Source organism: Rhineura floridana, chromosome 5 (assembly GCF_030035675.1).
Source record: "Rhineura floridana isolate rRhiFlo1 chromosome 5, rRhiFlo1.hap2, whole genome shotgun sequence".
Taxonomy (NCBI): Eukaryota; Metazoa; Chordata; class Lepidosauria; order Squamata; family Rhineuridae; genus Rhineura; species Rhineura floridana.
This window is the reverse complement of record NC_084484.1, coordinates 52905844-52924779: the sequence shown is the minus strand read 5'-3', so window position 1 is coordinate 52924779 and position 18936 is coordinate 52905844. Positions and strand designations below refer to the sequence as shown.

Below are 18936 nucleotides of genomic sequence, written 5' to 3'. Positions count from 1 at the left end.
TGTTTCTGTACCAGAACAGTAATATAAAGGAAAAAACTCTGTAAAAACATTTAATACTTTACTCACACTCCTCACATCTTGATTATCAACTGGTGGATTATAGGATGATCTCATTCTGGTATCAGATTGATAGCGCTGGAAGAAGTAGACCAAATAATTATTTAAATAACCGATTTAAGAAATGGGGTGATGGAAAAAAGGTAGGACTAACACTTGATTAAAGAAAAATTTAACTGATCATATGTATTTTATTTAATTGCTTTATCTTTTGACTAAATTTGCATATCAGTAAAAAAACAAGATTCCTGAAGCAAAAGATGCACGTATGTGTTAGGATTGCCAGGTCAGAAGCATCCCAAACCCTGAGATTTCAGGGGAGGGCCCAAGTGATGTCATTAAGCATGATACATTAAACATCAACCACAGTTGCTTGGCACACAGAATTCAAACAAAAACATTACAAGAAGTCTTCTGTACAAGAAGTCCCAGGTTAAGGCCCAAGGGTCTCTAGGTTGGAATTAGGATTGCCAGGTCAGAAGCATCCCACAGCCTTATTTTAGGCTAAAATATTTTTTCCACAAGGCAAACCAATCTCTATCCAACAACTGAAAATAGATATTCCTTTATGGAATTTAGATTGGCTACACACACTTCAATTAAAATCTATATTGAAAGACCCCCAGATTAAAACATATTCTACTAAAACTATTACACAATTTGAAATGTTTTTATTGGAAAATGGTCATAATGGAAAAGGATTGGCATCCAAAATATACAAAATACTACTGGAAAGTACTATGGGAAATTTAGTAGGATTAAAAAATCAATGGGAAAAGGACTTGGGATATGACTTGGAAACATCTGAATGGACATCAATATTTACGTCTAAATACAATAAAACTGTTTCAGCCATACACAAAGAGACTTCTCTGAAAGTGCTGCATAGATGGTACTTCACACCAGTTCAGCTCTCACATATTTCTTCATTGATGTCCCCTCTATGTTGGAGGGGATGTAATCAAAAAGGAACATACTTTCATCTTTGGTGGTCTTGTTCAAAAATCAATAAATTTTGGATTTCAATTCAAGAAGAAATCAATAAAATTACAAAAGGAACGATACATCTAAACCCGGAACTATTCTTATTATCTTTATTCAAAGGTGAAAAGAGTACATTAAAATCAAAACACCTGATTTCCAAATTATTATTGGCAGCAAGAATATCGATATTACAACATTGGAAACATTTAGATGAGTTGAACATGCAGAACTGGTACAGCAAAATTTGGACAATAGCAATCTTGGACAAAATCACGCTGCATCTTCGATTTCTGAGAGGCGCTGCAAAACCAGAAACATTCATACCAATTTGGTGGAGATTTATCAATTATACTTCACAAGATCTACATAAACAACTTTCTTCATCAGCAAAAGCTATATGGTTTTCATAAATTCATAACTAACTAATCTGGTCCATACGGTTTTACATCTCCCAAACATTATTATAATATACTAAGTATTCAAACTGCAAAATGCTCACGTGTATACTGGCACATACCTATGTACTCTTACACTTCTGCATATATACTATAGCAATATCACAAGTATTGGCTCTGGGGAGGGGGGAGGGGATTAGGGTTACATTTATTTAGCTGTATTATTTATGTTAAACTTTTGTATAACAATAAAAGATTAATAAATAAAAAGAAGCATCCCAAATCGTAAGATTTCAGAAGTGGGCCCTAATGATGTCAGAGGGTGGACCCTAGTGATGTCATTAAGCATGATACATTAAGCATCAACCACAGTTGCTTGGAGCATACCACTCAACCAAAAACATTTATCCGATTGGAAATTAAGATAGAAATCTTAGCTAAAAGATGGAGCCTGGGCAGGGAACATTTAATCTAGCCTACTTGCTTCTGGCAAGAACCGTTTCAGTCACCAGAAGGCCATTGTAGGAAGAAAGGAGCCTAGGGTTGTGGAGATGTTAGATGGGAGCACTCAGGAGTAAAGATGAATGCCCCTGAAGGCTGCAATTCTAAACACACTTACTAAGCCTCATAGAACTCAACAGGACTTACTTCTGAGTAGATATAGTTTGGATTGTGCTGTTGGAAAGGCTTGACTGGGATCCTCTGTAAAGACATCCATAGCCAAGCAGGGTTGGCAACCCCTGCCTGGAATGCCCTGCCCCTATCTTTTAACATGGCTGTTCCAAACTTCATTATAGATTTGACCCTTCACTTCAGGAAGAGGTATAAGAAAAGAAGATTCCCTACTGTTTTCTGTCTACTCTATGGGCTGCTATAAACTCACTTTGACAGCCAACCCAATTTCAGTGAGTAATAATTGTCAGAGAGAAAACACACATGGTTTGGTCTACCTTCACTGGCAGCAGCTTGCAAACAACAATTGCAGCCCCACTTCCAAATATGTGAATTCTCTTTTACCACTTTTGGGCAAGAAACAAACCATCATGCAACCAATAAGGTGCATCATCAGTGGGTTTAAGGGGGTTGAGCTGAGTACATGGAACCACTGTTGTTAAGGGAGTCAGGTTAAAGATAAATGAAATGCAAACAGAAATGCAAATAGAAAAGAAAAACAAAAGACAGTGATATTTTTTGACAATAAACTATTTATATGGGATGTATGTATTTTTACATCTGCAGCGTGTGTGTGTATTATATATGGAATATTTCCAACAACCCTGAAAGGTAGGGTTGGAAACCAAGGCAGCTCACAACAAGAAATAAAGCCATTTAAAATCCAATAACAATAAAACAAGTATAAAACAGTTGCAAAACAGCTTAAAGTGACATGATTCTGAATTTTGGATTGGGTGAGGTTCTTATCACTGAGTTGCAGTCCTGTGTATGCTTCCCTGACTGAGTAAGCCTCATTGAATACACTGGGACTTGCTTCTGAGTAAACATGCACTATAAATATTTTTACAGGTTGGGTAAATACTAAACATGTTTGACATTCATGCTTATATAATTATTTCTTCATCCTATGTCTTGATATATATCTGATTTCACATTATGGTTGTAAATTATTATTTACAAATTATTATTTCCTCTCCATTTTAAGCGTGCCCTTTTTCCTTGGAGTGGCCTGAGGGGCAGATTAGGCTGAGAGATGGTGTGTAGCCCATGGTCACCAAGTAAGTTTGTAGCTTATTTACATTTTAAAATGTAATTAAAATTATTTATATGCAGGCAAATTTAAGAAGCAATGCAGATCCACACAATACATTTAAAGCACATCCAACTTGCATTTAAAATGAATGACTTCCCCCAAAGAATCCTGGGAAGTGTAGTTTCCCCCACAGTTATACTTCCCACCACCTTTAACAAACTACAGTTCCCATGATTCTGTGGTGGGATTAATGTGCTTCAAATGTATCTTGAATGTGCTTTAAATGCATGATGTGGATCTGCCCTAGTATGCTATGCATTCATTAGTGAATTGAAAAGAACCATTTTAAAAGACAGTTTTTTAAACAGGGCTGTAGCTCAGTGGTAGGGCACTTGCTTTGCATGCAAAAGTCCAAAATTCAATCTCGGGAAGAGACAATTGCCCGGAATCCTGGAGAGTCAATACTAGTCCATGTCATCAGTACTGAGCTAGATGGTATCAAATGGCCTGACTCGGTATAAGGCAAATTCCTTTGTTCCTAAAATAAGAAAGAGACCCAAGAGCCACAGTGATTCCAAAATTTATTTATGTATTTTATTTACAACATTTATATACCATTTTATTGTAAAAAACCTCAAAGCAGTTTATAGAAGGAATTAAAATAATAAAATTATTGGCAAAAACAGTTAAAGGCAGGTATTTAAAAACATTCAAAATAATAAAACCAACAAAGAGTTAAAAACAGATAAAAAACATAATAGCTTCTACATGCCTGGGTAGGCCTGCCTAAACAAAACTGTTTTTAGCAGGTGCTGAAAAGAGCAGAATGAAGGCATCTGCCTAATGTCAATAGCCAGGGAGTTCCAAAGTATAGGTGCTACACTGATTTCTTACAAGGACTGATTTCTTACAAGAGCAGAAGAAGTACAGTAGGGCCCCACTCATACGGCAGGTTACGTTCCGGACCGCCGCCGAAAAGCAAAAACCGCTGAAAAGCTGAACTCATTGAATAGAATGGCGCGTGATGCCTGAAAACCGCCGTAAAAGCAGAACAACCGCCGTATGAGTGGGGCTTTAGTCTAATTGCATCTAATTGAGACCGCCGCATTAGAGAAGTGCCGTAAAGCGAAGTGCTAAAGCGAGGCCCTACTGTACTATGTGGCACCCATAACATCTAAAGCACACCTTGAACTTGGTCTGGTAGCAAATCAGCAACCAGTGCAGAGCAGAGGTATTATGTGCTGAGAGGGTCTCACTCATGTCAGCAATTATGTCACAGCATTCTGCACTAACTGCAGCCCCCAGGCCAGGTTGTGCTGCATGGGGATTTCTGTGACCTTGGCTGACTGGCTGCTAGGATTATTTTAGTTTTGGTTAGGAATCCTGACTGGCTGTGGGATGCTGAGTTTTCTGTCTTACCCATAGGAAGTTGGGGTTGGTGTGGTATTGCATTTAGGAAATCATCACTTTTCTGTTTGCATTTCATTTACCTCTGACCTCACTCCCTTAGATCCATAGAAGCAACAACAGTGGTTCCATGTGCTCAGTTCAACCCCCTTAAACCCACTAATGATGCACCTTGTTATTTGCATGATGGTTTGTTTTTTGCTCAATAGTGGTAAAAAAGAATTCACATACTGGGAAGTGTGGCTTCAATTGCTACTGTTCCTAATCTACAGCCTGTGAAGGTAGACCAAACCACGTGTGTTTTCTCTCTGTCTACTCACAACACTCACCCCAACTTTAAAAATAAAAATGGAAAAACCTTAGTTCTGCAGAGCTAAGTTTGATAAGGTAAATTCTTTCTGCTAAAATGAGCTAACAAAAATGCATCTGTAAAGAGCAAGATGTCATTACATGGCCAATTATCTTGATGCAACCATCTTTCACTTCAAAATGCTGAAACACAGGTATCAGAAGTACCAAGCACCAAGTATCCTGTGCTCTTTAATTTTTGCCAAAGAGAAGACTTGTAGGTGCAAGTTTTAATGAGGAAACGAAGTAACTCAGTGTCCGCTAGAGATACTGAAAGCAGTGAAGACATTTGCAAGCCTGAACATCTAACTATCCATGCTACAAAATAAATAATATTTTTCTCACTGTGTTTATTAATGGAAATACAGCAGGTCACTTATTTTTTACATTATTACTACTAGTTATTATTAACATATAACAAAAAGACCACCTTTTTGATACTATACTTAAAAGAATAAGAAGTTAGAAGTTCTTGCTACTCAAAGCTGTCCTTTTCAAATCAGTACCAGTTAGTCATCTCAGGAGTAGAGTGGCTACACAGTGCCAGTATGTCTGAATCAGATCCAACTTCATGCAAAGAAGAACTCGATATATGTATTCTAAATGCTGCCAAAACTCCAGATATAAAAATTATTTTTTTTGTTTTTGTCTAAATGATACCATCTCGGTTTCACACACCAAAACAATGTCCAGTTCAGACAGTATACATATGTTTTCAAAATATATTTTCATAGTATCCTTCACACAATATTTTTTCACTTTATATCAGTGATTCTCAAATGGTGCACCGAGGCACACTGGTGCGCCGCAAGAGGTGGCTAGGTGTGCCGCGAATATTATGAAAGTATATTATTATTAAGTTATTTTTATTCATAGTTTAAAATATATTAATATATTTTTAATTTTGTACACAAAGTGTGCCAGAAAATTTTTATATATTTTACAGTGCGCTGCGTACCAAAAAAGTTTGAGAACCACTGCTTTATATGTGCAAATTTGAGAGGGGTCCCTCTTATTAGCAATTTTTTCTAGGCACTAGGGCATCAGAGTGCTTTAATCCACTTTAATTTCCTGTACGTGCTTGAATTCCTCCCACAAAATAGTGAGTCTGGAGGCACCAGAAATATTTATTTTTCTCCTTCCATCCCAACATTCCGATTGCCTTGGTAACGACTGCACACTATTATCCATGCTTTCCTAATTCCTCTCTCCCTTATTGATTTACATTTATCCATTCATTCATTTATTTACCACTTTTCTAGGCATATATCCTCCACAAAGCCACTTACAATATAATCAAACTAACATAAATACATTTTAAGCAAACCGCGAAAGCAACTTAAACTATAAAACACTCACAAAATCAGTTAACCTAAAACTAAGAAATATCTCAGTACTAACCAGCAAAGATAAAACACAAATAATCTGCCATGTTTCACACACTCACAGTTCCATAGTCCACACTGCCATAGATGAGTACATTTTTACTGTTAATTTACATTTTTCCTACCCATATCATAAGGAGAGTTCAATATTGCTCCCTAAATGTAATTCACACAGAGCATGCCTGACCAGGTTTCTGTCAGTCCTTTTGATATTAAAAAGCCTTAAATACATTAATCATATGTTATCTATAATGCTAACAACTTTCAGAGGGGTAACTATGTTAGATTGTTGCAGCAAACCCAACACAGTGTCTTGTGACACCTTAAAGACTTAGGTGGCAATCCCATACATGTCTACTCAGAAGTAAGCTCCACTGGGTTCAATGGGACTTACTCCCAGGTAAGTGTGTATTGGATTGCAGCCTTGAAAATTTATTATGACACAAACTTTTGTGCCTGTAGTTCACAAATGCTCATGTGGTAACTAATTTAAATCTTTAAGGTGACACAAGACTTTTTGTTGTTTCTGTTCTAAAAAGATACCCTGTAGTCACAGTCTCCTTGTATCTTGATTATCAATTGATGGATTAGAAGTTGCTTTCATTCCAGTATCAGATTGATAACTTTGGAAAAAGTAGACCAAATAATTTAAAAAAAATTAAACAGCAAATGTCAGATTTAAGCAACTGGATAAGGAAAAAGGGTAGGTCAAAGCTTGATTAAATTACATTTTAATTGAATAATCATGTGGATCTGACTTATTTTGCATAAGGGTCAAAATAAAAACAGTATTTCTGAAGCAAAACACATTCTGTTTTCAGATGATTAACATTATAACTCAGAGAGAGTGAGATCTTATGAGAATAAGATGATTGTCATCTGTAGTTTGAGGTTGGCTTGTTTCAAACAAACCACAGTTAACATAGTTAACCACAATTTATATGTCCAGATAACACAACATCAGGTTCAACAAAAGCAGGAGTCAAAGCTTACAATTTCCTTCATGCAGCTGCACCAAAGGAAAAAATGGAGTGAAAGCACGCCAACTGAAGGCCCACTGTGTCTTGTTCTTATCAAAGTAAATTTTTTTTAGCATGATGTCAAAACACAGCTTATGAGTTCAAGTAAACTAAGCTGCCATTTTATCTTCAGCAAGAACCCACCTCAAGAATCAGCCTGGAAGAATATGTGATACACTAAAACTGCATGTTATTTTGCCTAAACCTCTTGGTACTTGAAACCAGCCACAGGATCCCAATAACACGGTCATTTCCCCCTCTTTAGATTTACACTTCTCAACCCTCTCTTCTCTCCAGTTTCCTACTGCTTAACCCTCCTCCTCTCCCTGCTAACACTCTAAACTTGGTAAAGTTTCCAGGAGTTATTCATGTTCTCCTGATCCCTCTCTCCCTTACTGATTTATTTATTTATCCATTCATTTCCCCCCACATTATTGTTTATTTATAACTAATTAAATAAATAATAAAATTTCTTATCTGCCCTTCATCAGAAAATTCCAGGATGGGTTACAATAATATAAAAATACAATATTAAAATAAGTTGAGATAATTTGCATTCTTTTGTATTCTAGACAAATAGGATACCTTTCACAAAGCATCTAACAATATAATCGAACTAACATAGATTTTAAATATAAAAACACTTATTAAATAAACAGCAGCATTAAGGAACATCTCAGTGCAGGCCAGTCAAGATAAAAACACAAATAATCTGCCTGTTATACATGTATGGGATTGTAATCATAATTAACTCCAAGATCATTCAATCATAGTGCTAACTAAGTAAACGTCAAATTTACCAATTCCCAACACTATTGCTCCTTTTTATAGAGTATTCCATGGCAGCAGAGACCATGAACATGGTCTCATTTCATTATGTATTATCTCTGTATATCACTAATTTCAAAGCTTCACATGGGGAAGCCCACAAACCTCTAAATCTGTACAGCAATAAAGATTTTGCAGAGAAAACATCCTTGAGGCCAGGGTTTATTCAAAAAGTTTTCCCCATATTGCACGAGCAACCAAAAGGCTGCCTGCCCCCAAACATTTTGTAATGAGAGAACAAACACAAGGTGGAATAAAAGAGAGAAGTAACAACAACTGAATAGAGAAAGATAGGCATGCAGGAAGGAAGAAAAACAACAACGTGGAAAGAAGGGAACAGCCAGGAAAGTTGACATAGTAATAAGAGAAAATAAAAGGCAGAGAGGGAACAAGAAATATAGAAGTACTTTAAAAGGAATGGGAGAGTAAGGGGATGCTCCCTTGCTACCAATTATTAGGAATGAGATTATAGTTGGGTATTGCGACTCTCCCCACAAAAAGCATAACTGAGGGACTGACCCCTTCTCCCCAAATTATAGTATGTGGTGACTAGGATTTGTCCTCTGTGACAAAATGCTTATTGTCCCTGTAAAGTGTGTTGAAGATTCAGTTTCTATTTACCGTTATTGAATAAGTAAGGGTTTTCACAAAATGGCTGCTCAAAAACTGCAGTTGTCTGTAACCAGGGGCTGTATGATTTACAACACAAATATAATAAAACCAACATTTCTGACAGCCCTTCAGTTTGTCTCAGGCTTGTGCCTCTTGGCTTACCTAGTTTAGGCTGTCAGGCCTAGCCCAGGCCTTGTCTCAGTTTGGGACTCTTGAGATGGTGCCTCCTATAAAGCCTGTGTTTCAGTGAGCCTTCCAGAACTCTAGTCATGTGATATGACCAGGATTACTTTACCAGGGCAAGAGAAGGAACAAACTAATGCTGACAAACAGGAATGAAGCTGCAAGGATCTGGGAATTGGATCCCAACGCAAGAGAGAATCATCCTGTGCTGTCACGACTGAAAGAGAACAGAAGGAAGATTGCAGAAGGAAGGAAAAGAAACCATCATAAATTGCCGGAAGAAACGGATTGTGATTGGCCAAGATGCCTGCCGAGACAGAGAGAACCAACTGCACTACCAGGCCTAAGTTCAGCTGAAAGGCTGAGCAAGAGGTCCTCTCTTCCTGATGTAGCTGCTGGAGACTGTTTCTGAACTGCAGGCTTTCAGACAAGGAGTCAGCACTGAAATGCACCACTTTCCCTTTACAAAGGGGACTTCCATGTAGCTCGCTGGAATAGCAGACTCCATATCACAATGCCCTGCCATGCTGGAATTAGGATACTGGTGTCAATAGTGTTTTAAGCCTGTGTCACGTGCAGAGTAGTATATTGCTGGCCGGATGGGGATGTTCCTCACCCTTGTTGCATCCCCAGCCCCATCATTTCTTCCCACCTCCTCTCATTATCTCTTCTCCTTTATAGGAAGGCTCAACTCCAGCAATGAAAATGGCAAGAGTCTCAGTCAAACTCAAGAAAGCAAGTGGGTGGGTACAAAGAGTTCTTCTACTTTCCTTCTTTCTTGCCTTATCACTAGCACTCTTGCAGAGGCCAGAAAAAGTGACTTCCCGGCAGAGCTTGGAAAAGTTACTTTTTTGAACTACAGCTCCCATCAGCCCCTGCCAGCATGGCCACTGGATTGGGCTGATGGGAGTTGTAGTTCAAAAAAGTAACTTTTCCAAGCTCTGCATCAGAGTGACAATCCAAGTTTTCTCAAAGAGGAGTCATGGAATTGTAAAGGCCTGGAAGGTTGAAGAAATCATAAACATCCAACAAAAACAGAGCCAAGAGGGAAGTCATTGGCATGTGGTTGGGCATTCACTTGCAAAGGAAAGGTTGTATGAAAAGCCCTTGAGTTGCATGTTATTCACTTATGGCTACCATTGCACCCACTTGCTCTCCTGTTGAAAGAGGAACAATGAACCAATCTGCCGTATGTGTGTTACTGTATAGTAAGAAGTTAATCTAGCCTCTTGCATGCCTCTCCACTCTAGGGATGGGTGACAACTTCGATTCAGTTCACATTTCAAGCAGAATTTATAAAATTCACAATTTCCAAAACAAGATGAGAACCAAAACACAGCTATACTTTGAAATTTGCATTTATTGAATTTTGGGATGCAGTTCGCTAACTAAACAACATTTACAAAAATGCATATATTAGGAGAAAGTGTGCATAAAAATGAACACGAGTGAAAATAACATGCAAAAAGGCATGAAATGATGAGAAATGGCTGGCAAAAATGTGTACCTTTGTCAAAACTGCCTACACAATGTGTTTATATGGAGAAATTTACACTAAAATGGATAATTTTCATGAGGATCTTTTAAAAAATTCACAGATCGCTGTAGAAATGTAGAGAACTGAATTTAACACTGGAAAAATAAGAAACTGAGAGAACTGAAACAGATCTTTCCATCCCCACTCCACTCCAATATAATAAAGCAAATTTCTACAATAAATGATTTTAGAGAAGGAAATTTTTTTGCCAGCACAAGTTCTCTTTCTGTTAAAGCTGCTTAAACCACATACAACCACATTTAAAGCACACGACTTCCCCCAAAGCATCATGGGAACTGTGGTTGCCCTTTACAGAGCTACAAATTCCCATCAACTTTAACAAACTACAGTTTTCATGATTTTTTAGAGAAAGTCATGGGATTTTAAAGTGTGTTGAATGAGCTTTAAATGTATGGTTCAAAATAGTTTTGTATTTTCGTCTTCAGATGGTAACTTTAAAAACAGCTTTATTGACCTTTTTATATTCACACACACACCCCAACCCCCCCACATATATTATTTTCTTAGGAAATTGATTGGCAACCACGCTTTCTGCTCTTATTCTTATAGTCAACCTCCCCAAGTTGTTTAGAATATGATTTTCACATTCACTGAAAGTTTATGAAAGATTAAGAGGTAGTTTTATTGACATATTGTAACTAAATTGGATGAGACCTACCCAAGTATAATAGATTAAAATAGAGACAATCCCCCTTTGAAGACAATTTCCCCAACGTAATTTGCCTTGTCACATCACAAAAATAAATTGACCCAGGAGAAGGTTAAAATAATTGTTTTGATTTTTATCTAGTTCGCTTGATGAGGAGCAGGCTACATGGAAAATGTTGCCTAGCAACCCAGTATCTATTCTAAAATGGAGCAGAAAAGAAATTGCTCACTGGGACCCTCCATTACCTCATCATGATGGACACAGAATGGAGAGTTGGAGCTTCCAGTTTATACTGTTAGATATGTGGATCAAATGGTTGATTTGATCCGTGGCATCCCCTTTGCATCTCTGCAAGCCATTTAGGCTTAAAATATTAATACTACAAATGGGCAGAACAGGGGTTGCAAATTGAATCCGTTCTTGGCCTACACCTCACTCGACTATATAGTGTGACTCTGTGAAGCCCTTAGTCAACATAATAAACAGGGAAGTGGGGGGGATTAGCTTCCTGTTTGTTTGTTTGTTTGTTGCATTTGTATACTGCCCCATAGCCAGAGCTCTCTGGGCGGTTTACAACAATTAAATACATTAAAAACAAATATACAAATTTAAAAACACATTTCTAAAAAGGAATTTAAAAACTGTTCTGTTAAAGGCATTGCCACTGAACCTCACGAAAATGCAAATAGTTTAACTGAAAAGGTCTTAAATCCACTGTAAACTAATTTATGTTCATTTACTCCCATAGAAGTTGTACTCCAGACAAAACTTTCATCTTGTCTGGCCTTCAGTTATCACCATCACTACTCCTATTACAAAAATGGATTATCTGTGCCCAATTGCACTGGAAACCAAACTAGGCCCACTGAGACAATTAAAGCTGGATACTGTATTATCCAGGAGGAGCTCTGAGACTTCCATATTCCACTATCTCCCAAAATGACAGGAGAGCTGAGCGTACTTCCAGTGCTTCTCAGTGGCTGTGTCCAGGCTCTGGAAATCTCTGGAGGCACATCTAGCCCCATTACATGCAATCTTCTGCTGAATGGCAAAATCTTGTTCCTGCAGACATTGTTCCTTGCCTTGCCAGTCTAATTAGTCTTCATAAGTGTTCTGAATTGTTGGATCCAATGGGATCCAGACTTAATATACACAAATATGTTTCCAAACCTCAAAAATGTAACAGATTTTTAACATTTTAATATGCACATAAATATGGTTACATGTTGATTAGAATACATGAGACTGTTTTTAATTAAACAAAAAGATTACCTAGGGAAGAGGTTCTCAAATTTTCTACCCCCAGGGCTCACTTGAGAATTACTGCTGAAAATTACTGAGATCCACCAGTCATAAAACGATAGTAGCAGATAGAGACAGAGTTTGGCATGATCAGCTGGCAATTACTGACATTATTTTCTACTGATATGTAACCTATTTTAGGAAATTGCTGAATTCTTTGCCACAGCATTTTCCTGATAACAAGGGGTTCCACAATTCAGCTTTCCTCAACCTAAGTACAGAGATTTGCTCTGGAAGTACTGTGACTCAGCTTCCCCTTTTTAGGCAGAATTTGATGATCCAGACAGAGGCTCTAAGTAGATAAGGCTTTTTCTTTCTTTTTTTAAAACATTTTTTCCATCTAACTTCCATATGGCTGTCAAAGTACTTTTATCCATCTCCTGCAATTTCTTCTGTTCTCCTTTCGCAGCTCAACTCCCCCCACTACCATTACCGCCACCAAACTGCCAGTTTCTTTTACCCTTCATCCCAGGTCCTTTTACATTCATGTTCCCAGCTTGTTTGTTTGTATTATTAAATATCTATTAATAATAAATTTGAACCTTTGATCTCACTCCCTAATTCCCTTCAACACCTCCTCTGGCCCTTTCCCTCCCCTACTCTCATGAACTTCTGTCTCCTCCGAGCCACCTTTATGCAGCATGCAAGGAAGTGTTGATGTTATATTGGTCTAACCAAAATGCTATGGCAAGGCTAGGGGGTGGGGCAGGACAGGCAAATAAGAAGGCACTGGGCAGGTTGTGGCACTGTGGCCCATTGTTTGAGAAACACTGTTCTAGGGCATTTATACTGTGAATCAGGAAGCAGTGAGACGGTGGTTATTGAGCAGCATCTACTGGTGAATTTTATGCATAGTTATTTTAACATGAGATTTGAAATCAGAAACCTACCACAAGAAATTTGAGCAAAGCCCCAATCCACTTTGAAAACATTTTTGCAGTATTATGCAATAGTATTTTATCATGGAGATGTTGGATTAACTGAGATTGCAAGCCATGTAATGTATCTTGGTTACAATAATTACAGTACAGTACAATGTTATGAATTGCTCTGGTGACATACCAGCCAACAAGGTCTCAGTATTAATACACAACATGTCTCTTTGTCAGTCATTATCTTCAGTGCTGTTAGGCCTGTATGTCAACTTGCCCTCTCAAGAGGCGTGGATGTGGGGTGAAGCTGGAGAGACTCCATACCCAAAGAGCAGAGGTCATAAACATGTACATAGAGCACAATTTCCTAAGCATTATCTCCAAAGGCAATTCCTAACTTGCAGCAGAAGTAGCTTACAGGAAACCGGTGGCAGCAAAGTAATTCTGTAGTTAAGCCCAAAGAAGGAAATATTAGTTAGAAAACACACAAAAGGAGACCATCAGACTCCTCCAGGTAAAATGGTTCAAGACAAAGCTTCTCAAGTCTACTGAAGACAGGAGATATGGTAGGAGGGAACACAGAATGTTGCAAGCAATAGTAAACAATTAAGGATAGAATAGAGTCAGGAACAAGGCAAAGTTGAGAGTGATCACTAACAAAACTGGGCAGGAAACAGTTAATCTCCAGTTTTGTTAATATAAAAACTGCTTGGTTTCTCTTTATGCCTATTGTGTACTACCAAGGAATCTGAGTTTTGCCTAAAGATGGAAACAGATCTAGTTAACAAATCAATTGTATATTGTATTTTCAAATCCAGGGCATCAACAACTGTATGGTCCTTTTTACCAGCAGCCCCCAAGCTTTTCTAGCTGGATGAAAAGATCTCTGCCATAAGTTAAAAAAAATACAAAATAGAAAAAAATAATATAAATAAGTAATGATAATCTATCTTAAGTTTTTGTAATGCTATTTTAGCAGTTTTTATGGTATGTTTTTAAATTGTCTTGAGGCGGTGTAAAAGGTGATTCCAATTAATAAAATAGTTGCAACCTGAAATCATCGTAGCACCAGCCTCATTTGAATGTCTGCTACCTCCTCCCAATTTTCATGTTCAGCCTCTGACCAGATTAAGCTCCATGGATTCAGCTCAGCCAACTTTTTTCCTAGCTAAAGAGTTCTGGAGAACTTGGAAGACTGCACACTATTTTGTGTTATTTGTTTGCTATAATAAAGGTATTGCCCCAATATGGATTTCTGGTTTTTTCTTATGGGACAACACAGCTACCTTTACCTTTTGTATAAAAATATTTGTAGACCAGCTCTGCTTCTGCCAGCCTATTGCTGAACTTTCATTTACATATAGTGACCTCTTTTTAAAAATCTATACCAAACCTCTTAAAAGTGTAACCCTGAAACAGTAGACTTGAATTGACAGTGCCCCTTTCTCTTTAAATTCCCGATAAAACACTGCATTTGGGAAGAGTAGGCCTAGCTAGGGAATCTTGTTTCAGCTAAGAATAGCTGAACTATATGGAATGCCTACTTTTCAGTTCTTTTCCCTAGATTCCCTAAGTGGCAAGGAACACAAAAGGAAGCACATTGGCTCCAATTATAGTTGGGCTCTGGTGTTCCTTTACTATGAAGTCTAATGGAAGGCTCTGGGATTATCTTCCTAACAATAGTCTCAGTGACCTGGCACAGAACATATTAAAATGTCTCTGCAACTCTACTCTGCATGATAACTCTATAACCAGGTGTCCTGAATAAAAAAAAAACTGCTTTTCTCAAACAGTGGTACACTTCTATTGAAGAGGAACTACTATTTTAGAAGAAAATTCTAACTTGCATTTCTTTTCCTGAAGGTGTACAATAGAAAATAGAAGAGAAAGGTCTAATATGGCAGTCAGCAAAACAGTTTGGTTGTGCCACTCCCAGTTGGAGTGTGAACTTCAGAGAATTAGTTTTACCATTCTTTGGAACTAGCCCCTACCTAGGACAAATCTACACATAAATCATCCCTTTGGAAAATATATGTACTTCCTGTTCAGCATTATGACTTATTAACATGTGCTTCAGTACCACATGGAAATGTAAAAAACATGTAAATTACATGAGTATTCTTGATTTACATTAAACTATTGAAAGGGCAAGTAGTCACCCTGATGTAGCAAACAGGATCCACATTCAAAAGTAGACATACACACTAGTGGTGAGCATAGAGATGCATTTCCACACCGCAAGCACATCTTCTCCCAACTGAACTGACTAGATGGGGATGTATATCTTCCTTCCAGGCCACTAATAATTGTGCACCACCTGACTGGATTCAGGTCTATGAGATTTAGGACAAACAACAGAGAATAGTATCTCCTGTACTCTCCAGGAGATATGTAGGAGTGACAGAACAGATTGGACTAAGAATATATCATAGCAATTTAGGAGTAACACTGTCTTAGTGACATTGTAATAAGCACATACATCACACAAGGCAGCCTCTTATTTTCAGAGGTTTTTGAGGAAAAATTCTTAAAATCCAGAAGCACACTCAGTTCATATAATCAAAATCATTAGCACTGAACTTATTTTGCAAGGGATATTGGCTGAAAGCTAGGCTTAGGCAAGAGTTGGAAAGGTATTCTCTAGCATATCCCCACTAATTTTGGTGGTTGTCGCTTTAATCTCTTAAGTACCACCAATAGTACCAGATGCCCTGTTCTGGCATCCAGTATCAGTGGGTACTGGATGGGTGAAGGGCCCCATGAGAACATGCAGGGTTATTCCTGCCCCCTCAACACCACTGTGCACACACTGTCACCCCAGGCAACATGTGACCGCTAGCATTCTGAAGGGGGCACTTCTCTGGGCACAAGGTTTCCAACATAGTGACAGGAATCCTGGTGAATTAAAGTTCCCATCCTCTTGGAGGAAACCCTATGTGTGTAGAAACAGCCCACTTCAGATTGATGTCAATTACACATCAGCCACGGTGGGCATTGAGCAAGTGGACCTGGCTGCCAAATGCCTGAATAGCACCAATGTCTTTACAGTTTATATAGTTTACAGTTTACGAAGCAGTGCGATTATGTAGGGCATCTGTATTTGTACAGAAAATTAAAACTGTGCAATCATATTATAGCAATGTCAATAATTACTAAACATTTAACCAAGTACATTTTTATTTTCAAAGTTATGCATGTATAGAAGTATTTTTAAAGCCTACAGAAATCCAAGGATTACACAAACAGCTGCTTTTGTTTATTAGTAAATTGGAACCATCAGAAAGTTAGCAACTATTGCCTGCCCTAGGTAGTACAAGAACTTTAAAATTAAGTTAAAGTTATGTTTAAAGTACAATCTTCTTCTACATGTTTACTCAGAAGTAGTTCAAAAGAACGTTAGTTTTAAGCTTAGGCTGCAATTGTATACACCAGGGAATCTGTGGCTCTCCAGATGTTGCTGGACTACAACTTCAAACATCCCTGACCACTGGCCATGCTGGCCGAGGCTGATGAGAGTTTGAATCCAACAATATCTGGAGTTCACTGGTTCTCTATACCTGCTGTATACACTTACTGGGAGTATTCCCCTCACTGAACACAGTAAGACCTGCTTCTGATTAAATATGCATTTGCATAGGATTACAGAGTTAAAGGTTTATTTTGGAGGATTTTGCAGCTAGTTCTGCAACCCTATAGTTTGTTTTTAGTTAGCAAAGTGTTAAAATGGAAGGAAGGCCTCACTCCAAGGGACTTGATGTATCATGTTACAAATTGAAATTGTCAGGGTTTTCATTAACCAAACCTAGTTTTATTTGTTTTTATAAATTCCTAGTTTCCATGAAATGTACAGTCTTTCTTGTTCATAAGCTTACAAGTGGAAGATATGTTTAAAACCAAGTTGGTTCTCAATATATATTTTGAAGTGAAGCTTATGCTTACATGAATACTACATGAATAATTCAAAAGCTTATCATTACCACAACCTAGAAAGAGCATTTAGAACATTTTCAGAAAAGGAAGTGGTTGTTTAAACAAGTTTACATATTTTATTCAGTTGAATAAATGCTTCAAAAGGGAACATTAAATGGTGTACGGTTAACACATGAAAAAGGCACCAATTCTTTAAAAGATGCAATATATATTCACTTCTTCACTGCAGTATTCATAATGTGAATGAAAACTGTTTTATGGCACAGTTATCTTTGGTGCATGCAACTTGGCCATGGGTATACAGTTTAAGTGCTTATCAGGAAATGCCCTTTTAAATATATTAATGCAACAGCAACCTACAGTACAGTATGCAACACTGATTATACATTTTAATATATTTTTCGTTAAGCGGTGGTCAGTTTTCAAGTTAGTTTGCATTAAAAAAGGGGGATCCAAATTTCTTCATTGACAGCTGTGAACAATTTCTTCTTGCATCTTCAATTTCACAGAAAGCCAGAGCTGAAACAGAAAGAGTTCTATTAGGTGTGCCTTTCTCCACAGAAACCAAAGATACGTACATTATTAAAACATCTGTCTTCGAGATATCTGTATTTACTTTGATAAATGGGGAAAACTTGGACTCAAATGTTGAGAAATATCACATGGTACAGTCTCTCTCAGACTGAACTGCTTCAGACTACACGAGAATTCCTAAGTGAAATGCTCCCTTCATCAAAAACTCTACTGCACATGGTAAACAAGCATACCTAGGAGAAGGGTTTTAGCTCAGCCTTTCCCCTGATGTGCTAGCTTTCCAGATGAAGGATATGTAAATTCTACCTGCACTGGAGAGGTCCTGGTCCAATGTTTTGGGAAGAGGTCCCAGGTTCAATTCCTGGCATCCCCAGCTAGAACTGGGAAAGATCTGTACTTGAAGCCCTGGAGAGCCTCTGCCAGTTAGCACAGATTATACGGAACTAGATGGACTAATGGCCTGAACTCAGTATATGGGAGCTTCCAATGTTTCCCATTGGGCTCAATCAGGATCAATAAATTGAAACTCAGTCCTGGAAGACTAAGGTGCTGTTGGTTGGCAGTTCAGGGAGGTTGTGCACTCTCCCTAAATAACCAGATGTGCAGTCTGGGAGTACTGTTAAATTACTTGAGGCTCAATGAGCCTTGGTGGCACAAAATACCTTCTATCAGTTGTGGCCAACACACTGACTGCGACTCCTCCTAGACAGGGATAGTTAGCCAGTTATTCATGCCCTGGTAACTTCTAGGCTGGATTACTGCAATGTGCTTTATGTGGGTTCGCCTTTGAAAATGCAGGTAATCCAAAACACTACAGGTAGACTGCTAACAAGGATCAAGGCAGAGATCAATTCTTGTCTGTACTGAAATTCCATTGGCTCCCAGAAAGTTTCTGAGCTCAGTTCAAAGTGTACAGCACTATGTGATTTAGAACCCCTTCTGCCATATCAATCCACCTGTCCACTGAGATAATCTGAGTCCTTTGTTTGGGTGTCCCCAGCATCTAAGGTGTGGTGGGTGGCAACCAGAGAGTATTTGCAGTGGCAGCTCCTCAACTCTGGAATACCCTCCCCAGGGACAACCACTCTGAGTCCTTATTACTATATTTTATATGCCAGGAAATGGCCTTTCTGTTTTTCTCAGCTTTAAAGAACTGCTAGCATTA

The 18936-nt window shown here is 38.1% G+C and overlaps 1 protein-coding gene across 2 annotated transcripts in view; it reads right to left on the bottom strand.

The window, feature by feature from the left end:
- Positions 1-17093: 17093 nt before the first annotated feature.
- SEPTIN10 (septin 10) overlaps positions 17094-18936 on the bottom strand; it is a 48223-nt gene continuing 46380 nt past the window's right edge. For both annotated transcript variants that reach the window (XM_061626734.1, XM_061626733.1), the window contains exon 11: positions 17094-17756. In XM_061626734.1, the coding sequence (XP_061482718.1) occupies positions 17741-17756 (16 nt within the window). In that variant the 3' untranslated portion in view covers positions 17094-17740. The remainder of the gene's footprint in view (positions 17757-18936) is intronic.